This window comes from Neoarius graeffei, chromosome 1, assembly GCF_027579695.1.
Source record: "Neoarius graeffei isolate fNeoGra1 chromosome 1, fNeoGra1.pri, whole genome shotgun sequence".
Classification (NCBI taxonomy): domain Eukaryota; kingdom Metazoa; phylum Chordata; class Actinopteri; order Siluriformes; family Ariidae; genus Neoarius; species Neoarius graeffei.
This window is the reverse complement of record NC_083569.1, coordinates 41,387,615-41,395,614: the sequence shown is the minus strand read 5'-3', so window position 1 is coordinate 41,395,614 and position 8,000 is coordinate 41,387,615. Positions and strand designations below refer to the sequence as shown.

General features: G+C 38.5%; 1 protein-coding gene across 1 annotated transcript; it reads left to right on the top strand.

Moving 5' to 3' along the window:
- The first annotated feature begins 752 nt into the window (after positions 1–752).
- Positions 753–6,609, top strand: LOC132887467 (probable G-protein coupled receptor 141). The gene is made up of 3 exons (XM_060922949.1): positions 753–829; positions 1,090–1,217; positions 5,639–6,609. The coding sequence occupies exons 2-3, from the start codon at positions 1,210–1,212 to the stop codon at positions 6,531–6,533; spliced, it is 903 nt and encodes a 300-aa protein (XP_060778932.1). The 5' UTR covers positions 753–829; positions 1,090–1,209; the 3' UTR covers positions 6,534–6,609.
- Positions 6,610–8,000: the final 1,391 nt, after the last annotated feature.

The following is an 8,000-nucleotide window of genomic DNA, read 5'->3' as shown; positions in this document are numbered from 1 at the left end:
GTGTTCTGTAGTTAAGTTCAGGGCAATAACATGGAAGTAAGAATTCCATCCAAATATCACCGTTTTATCAAAATTGACGAAAACATATCTGCGGATGGTAAGAGTTCCTTTAAAATTGACAGTTTGCACAGAGTTTTATTAATTCATAATTAAAAAAATGAAATTAATAACCCTCAGTAGGAAAAGGGGACATTATACCTATCAGAAAAGTCTATTTTTATGTTACTATTATAATGAAAACACATTTTAACAGAATTGCATATGTCCATGACAGGGTGGACGCATTATATGGTTTACGCTCTAATTAATATCCCATAATTAATTTAAAAAATGTGCAGGAGCTCAGTAAATACTCATTTCATAATGTTGAATGTCAATTATTTCTAATGGGACCTAAAAAGAATGGGAAATTAAGATTTGAATTTATGGAAATCCTGGGCCTGAAAAGGCACTCCCCAATGATATTCACCCATTGAATAAAAAGTAACTTGGATATATCATTGTTAATTATCATTCAAATTTTAGGTAAATTATTTTAATTTGCATCTTATACGGATTTTATAAGGGAAATACGGATTTTGGAGGTTGGTTATACAGGTTTGATTGACCAAAGGTTGACATGTATGCAACTGATGCACCCTAATGTTTACCTTCATTGTTTGGCTACACTGAATTTGCATCAGAGGAAACTTGCACAGTGTCTCAATAATCCTTTCTGCTTCCTTGTACCACATGCTGTGTTTATTTGTTGAAGTTTAATCAACTCTTCTGAAAGGAAAGACTTGTATTTTGATCTTCATTTGGAGAGGGTTTAAAGTTCACTTAAACGGTAACGAATTCCTATCTTATCGTAATATGTGCAGTATATTACTATTATGTCTTTGACACTGTATTTTCATTCTCTGTCTTGATGCTTATTTATGATAAACTTACTTCTGATAAACTGACTACTCTTTTTCTTCCTGGTTTCTATTATATGGTCTCTATTCTTCCTGTACTGAGTTGGGAAAGGAAATACTTTTAAAAGTACAGTGAATGCCCATAATTTTCCAGTTAAATACTTTTGTTAATCTTTAATCTCATTGGCAGCACTTCCTCAAGTATGTGAGGGCTGGTTCACATCAGGACGGCAGAGAGAAGCTACACACTGATTTTTAACTTCAGTGAATTTGACTTCTTGTACTGAAAACATAAACTAGTATTTCAAGAATGCATGGGTGAGTATCTTTAAAGTAAAATATATATGGTAAATACATTATATACTGCAAAACATTTCACAGAAATGTGTTATACTTGTGTCTTGATCATATTAAAACATATCATTACAATGTGTTGTTTGATATTATAATACACTTGAATCTTATGTGCACCGTTACATGTTGAGAAGGTAAAGGACAAACAGGAAAAGACTACTGTCGAGAGGTTGATAGGAAATGCGTGTAGTTATGAGTGTAAGGAACTTGAATATGGATTAACATTAAACACAAGCAAACACTATTGAATGAGCTCAGTTTGTTTTGGATATATAGTGCAATTAATCCAATTAACAGTGTGTTTTTATGCTGTTTGCATTATATCTTTGTGTAATAGTGTGCATTGTTAAGCTTAGTAAATAACAAAAAAGAAAAAATATTGATTAAAAATATTTACTGCATGTATTTGTTTGTTTGTTCATTCATTCATTTTTTTAGAAAAGTTATCTTATCTGTATATAAGATATATAATAATACAGTATTTATATAATATAATATGTATATAATGTAGTTGCTTATTTTTATTTATAATCTACTAATACATTGTTATTATCCCCTGCACAAACTTTGTTTGGGTATATGATTACAGTATATAAACGGGTTCCATGCGTCCATCCGGTCACGTGTTCGTTTCCAGGCCATATCTTTAAAACTACTGAAGATATCTTTGTGAAACTTTGTATACATATCAAGCAACATGTGAACTGGTGTCTTTTGCGATTTTGGATTTTTGGAAAAAAAAAAGTATTTTTCAAATTTTTACATAAAAAATAGATTTTGACTTAGTTTCTAAGAGCAGTGTTAGTTTCTGGAGCATATATCCAAAACTATTCATGATATGGATTTGAAACTTGGCATACATGTTAACAAGGTGATGTAGATGTGCCTTTTCATATTAATAAATTTGAGAAATTTTAATTGTTCATGTTTCCATGGAAACAATTTCAGACAGCCTCTCAGGTTAGTCTTAGGGGTCAGTTTTGTTTCTGGAGCAGAACTTGAAAACTATGAGTGGTATGGTCTTGAAAGTTGGTATATGTGTTGATTAAGTAATATATATGTGCCTTTTGATACTAAGAAATGTGAGAAATTTCTGCTGAGGTCAGTGTAAAGAGGTTGGGTTGGTTTCCTGCAGCAGAACTTGAAAAATGTGACAAATAATATCTTGAAACTTGGTATATAGTTAGTATATAGGGCGGGGATATAGATGACTCTGTCTTCTTGTTAACATTGATCTCCACAAATAGTTTGTCACTGGCCGTGCCATGGACTTGCAGCCCATCAAAGGTGTGTTCCTGCCATTATTCTATCATACAGGCTCCTGTTCTACCATGAATGACACTTTGATGAAGTGGTTCCTGAAGATGAATGAATGAATTATGGATATGTTTTTTTTTTAATATTGCTGTCTGCAACAAAAATGTCAGTAAACTGCAATTTGTATTTAATATACGGGTGTGATGGTCAGGTGTCCACATACTTTTAGCTATATAGTGTATGTGCATGGGAATATTTCCAGTGTTGACTTTTAATTAAACAAAACAGGAATTACAGTTACAGTTAGGTCCATATATATTTGGACACTGACACAAATGGGTTTTTTTACCTGTTTACTGAAACATATTCAAGTTATAGTGATATAATGGACATGGGCATAAAGTCCAGAATTTCAGCTTTCATTTGAGGGTATCCACATTAAAATTGGATGAAGGGTTTAGGAGTTTCAGCTCCTTAACATGTGCCACCCTGTTTTTAAAGGGACCAGAAGTAATTGGACAGTTGACTCAAAGGCTATTTCATGGGCAAGTGTGGGCAGTTCCTTCATTATGTCATTCTCAATTAAGCAGATAAAAGGCCAGGAATTGATTTGAGGTGTGGTGCTTGCATTTGGAAGATTTTGCTGTGAAGAAAACATGCAGTCAAAGGAGCTCTCCATACAGGTGAAACAAGCCATCCTTAAGCTGCAAAAACAGAAAAAACCCATCCGAGAAATTGCTACAATATTAGAAGTGGCAAAATCTACAGTTTGGTACATCCTGAGAAAGAAAGAAAGAAAGAAAGAAAGAAAGAAAGAAAGAAAGAAAGAAAGAAAGAAAGAACTGGTGAACTCATCAATGCAAAAAGACCTGGACACCCACAGAAGACAACAGTGGTGGATGATCGCAGAATAATTTCCATGGTGAAGAGAAACCCCTTCACAACAGCCAACCAAGTGAACAACACTCTCCAGGAGGTAGGCGTATCAATATCCAAATCTACCATAAAGAGAAGACTGCATGAAAGTAAATACAGAGGGTTCACTGAACGGTGCAAGCTACTCATAAGCTTCAAGAATAAAAAGGCTAGATTAGACTTTGCTAAAAAACATCTAAAAAAGCCAGCACAGTTCTAGAAGAACATTCTTTGGACAGATGAAACCAAGATCAACCTCTACCAGAATGATGGAAAGAAAAAAGTATGGTGAAGGCGTGGTACAGCTCATGATCCAAAGCATACCACATCATCTGTAAAACATGGCAGAGGCAGTGTGATGGCTTGGGCATGCATGGCTGCCAGTGGCACTGGGTCACTAGTGTTTATTGATGATGTGACACAGGACAGAAGCAGCCGGATGAATTCTGAGGTATTCAGAGACATACTGTGTGCTCAAATCCAGCCAAATGCAGCCAAACTGATTGGTCGGCGTTTCATGATACAGATGGACAATGACCCAAAACATAAAGCCAAAGCAACCCAGGAGTTTATTAAAGCAAAGAAGTGGAATATTCTTGAATGGCCAAGTCAGTCACCTGATCTCAACCCAATTGAGCATGCATTTCACTTGTTAAAGACTAAACTTCAGACAGAAAGGCCCACAAACAGACAGCAACTGAAAACCGCTGCAGTAAAGGCCTGGCACAGCATTAAAAAGGAGGAAACACAGCATCTGGTGATGTCCATGAGTTCAAGACTTCAGGCAGTCATTGCCAACAAAGGGTTTTCAACCAAGTATTAGAAATGAACATCTCATCTCATCTCATTATCTCTAGCCACTTTATCCTGTTCTACAGGGTCGCAGGCAAGCTGGAGCCTATCCCAGCTGACTACGGGCGAAAGGCGGGGTACACCCTGGACAAGTCGCCAGGTCATCACAGGGCTGACACATAGACACAGACAACCATTCACACTTACATTCACACCTACGGTCAATTTAGAGTCACCAGTTAACCTAACCTGCATGTCTTTGGACTGTGGGGGAAACCGGAGCACCCGGAGGAAACCCACGCAGACACGGGGAGAACATGCAAACTCCGCACAGAAAGGCCCTCGCCGGCCACGGGGCTCGAACCCAGAACCTTCTTGCTGTGAGGCGACAGCGCTAACCACTACACCACCGTGCCACCCCTGAAATGAACATTTTATTTACAATTATTTAATTTGTCCAATTACTTTTGAGCCCCTGAAATGAAGGGGTTGTGCTTAAAAAATGCTTTAGTTCCTCACATTTTTATGCAATCATTTTGTTCAACCCACTGAATTAAAGCTGAAAGTCTGAACTTCAACTGCATCTGAATTATTTTGTTCAAAATTCATTGTGGTAATGTACAGAACCAAAATTAGAAAAATGTTGCCTCTGTCCAAATATTTATGGACCTAACTGTATGTTGCAGTTTCAAAACGCTGAAAGATTTAAAAATGAGCACCCACTATATTAGGTGAAATAAGTCAGGCATGCTATGTATTGTATATTTTTACTTCTACTTTATGGTTTTTTGTTTAGAAACCCAGTTGCTCAATTAGGATTCCTAATGATATGGCGTGAATGTTGAGTCAACATCCTTTTTTATTTGTATTGCAAACTATTGTTTAGAACTAATCTTCTGCAATCCACAATAAGGGAAGTCTTTAACAACTTCTGCTTCAGCTCATATGTCCATTGACATGATTACAATAAACTTTGAACATTTCCTCCAAATGCCCACACTTAAGTTTGCAGGTATGACGGCAGTAAAAACAACATTTTTCTTTTTGTTTTTATCACCTTAGTAGCATGAACATGTTTGCCTAATCTGTCTCAACTCTGATTAAACTTCAGCTGGAACTATGCTCTGTGTATCACATTACATTTTAATGACTCTTGCATAATCTGTAAATATTGTTATATATGTGGCACCATTCCAGATTTATTATTTACAATACATGAAACTGGATTTCCAATTCTCAATGAGAGTTCTTGGTCATTAATTACCTAAAAATCTGTTTCAAGTGATATATTTTCTACCATCATCCTACAATGCCACCTTCTAATATGCCATTTAAAAGTAAAAACCTCTTCAGTAGTAATGCAACTCAAGCTGTGATTGCCAAGACTTGATAAATGATGCCTGATTATTGCCTTTTTTTAGGAGTGAAATATTAAACAACAGAGCAAATCTGTCACAGACTGACCCCACCCTACCGAACGAATACAGGATCAGTTTGGTGGTTCTCTACGTGCTTGTCTTAATTGGCGGGATCACTGGGGTGATAATGATGAGCACCACCCTTACGTCCAACATGCTGTCTGTCACCAGAGTATCAGTGATCAACCTACTGGTGGTACACATGGTCTTCCTCTGCACTGTGCCCTTCCGTGTCTACTACTATGCCTCTGGTCACTGGAAACTAGGCTTCAGCTTTTGCAGGCTGGTCAGCAGCATGCTTCACGTGCACATGTACCTCAGTTTCATCTTCTACGCCATCATCCTATGCACACGATACCTGTCTTACTTTGAATGGAAATACCGACTGGAATTCTACCGGAATCTGCATGCTGTAATAACCAGTGTGACCGTCTGGGCCATTATTTTGGCTATTGTTATCCCTTCTACCATCACGTATGGATCAGGAACAAATGCTACAGATGATAATCAGTGCTTTGCCTTTGGAATTGCTCTTAATAATCCAGATGTGAAAGTGCTGAACTACATCATTTGCGCTGTGGTGCTGCTGATCGCGGTGACCTTGGCCTCATTTCAGTGTTACATATTGTGGTGTGTGTACCGAAAACATGGAGCTGTCTCATGGGTTCATCAAGAGTTCTGGGCTCAGGTCAAAAGCCTGTGCTTTGTGTTGATCATGCTCATTTGCTTTGTGCCATACCAGGCATTCAGGATCTACTATGCATGTGAATATTGGCAAGGACTCGAAAACGTCAATGAGGTTTTTCTAGCAGTCACGGCTTTCTGCTGCTTTGACATGCTTGTGTTTGCTGGCAGGGATGTGTGGCGACCTGCTTACAAAATGTGTTGTATTTCATGATGTGTTAAATCTATTGACTGATATCATGATAATGATCATAATAACAATATATATACACCAAATCAGCCATAACATTATGACCACTGACAGGTGAAGTGAATAACATTGATTATTTCATTACAATGGCACCTGTCAAAAGGTGGGATATATTAGGCAGCAAGCGAACAGTCAGTTCTCAAAGTTGATGTGTTGGAAGCAGGAAAAATGGGCAAGTGTAAGGATCTGAGCGACTTTGACAAGGGCCAAATTGTGATGGCTAGATGAATGGGTCTGTGCATCTCCAAAATGGCACATCTTGTGGGGTGTTCCTGGTATGCAGTGACACCTTTCTGTTTTAGCCAGCATTAACTTTTTCAGCAGTTTGTGCTACAGTATCTCTTCTGTAGGATTGGATCATAGGGGCTAGCCTTTGTGCCCCATCAGAATCAATGAGCCCTGGGCACCCATGACCCTGTCGCCAGTTCACCGGTTGTCCTTCCTTGGACCATTTTTGGTTGGTACTAACCACTGTGTACCGGGAACACTCCACAAGATGTGCCATTTTGGAGATGCTTAGACCCAGTCATCTAGCCATCACAATTTGACCCTTGTCAAAGTCGCTCAGATCCTTACACTTGCCCATTTTTCCTGCTTCCAATACATCAACTTCAAGAACTGACTGTTCTCTTGCTGCCTAATATATCCCACCGCTTGACAGGTGCCATTGTAACAACATAATCAATTTAATTCACTTCATCTGTCAGTGGTTTTAATGTTATGGCTGATCGGTGAATAATAATAATAATAATAATAATAATAATAATCCAATCAGCCATGACATTTAAACCTCTGAGAGGTGAAGTAAGCACTAATTAATCTCATCTCATTATCTCTAGCCGCTTTATCCTTCTACAGGGTCGCAGGCAAGCTGGAGCCTATCCCAGCTGACTACGGGCGAAAGGCGGGGTACACCCTGGACAAGTCGCCAGGTCATCACAGGGCTGACACATAGACACAGACAACAATTCACACTCACATTCACACCTACGGTCAATTTAGAGTCACCAGTTAACCTAACCTGCATGTCTTTGGACTGTGGGGGAAACCGGAGCACCCGGAGGAAACCCACACGGACACGGGGAGAACATGCAAACTCCGCACAGAAAGGCCCTCGCCGGCCATGGGGCTCGAACCCAGGACCTTCTTGTTGTGAGGCGACAGCACTAACCACTACACCACCGTGCCGCCCGCACTAATTAATACTAGTTTAAAAAAACAAAATATCAAGCATTGTGCAATCTCATATTTTAGATTCTTCAGAGTAGCCAGCGTTTACCTTGATGACGCTTTGCACACTATCGGCATTATCTTAACCAGCTTCATGAGGTAGTCACCTGGAATGATTTTCAATTAACAGGTGTGCCTCGTCAAAAGTTAATTAGTGCAATTTCATGTCTTATTAATGCGTTTGAGATCAAACCGTAAATA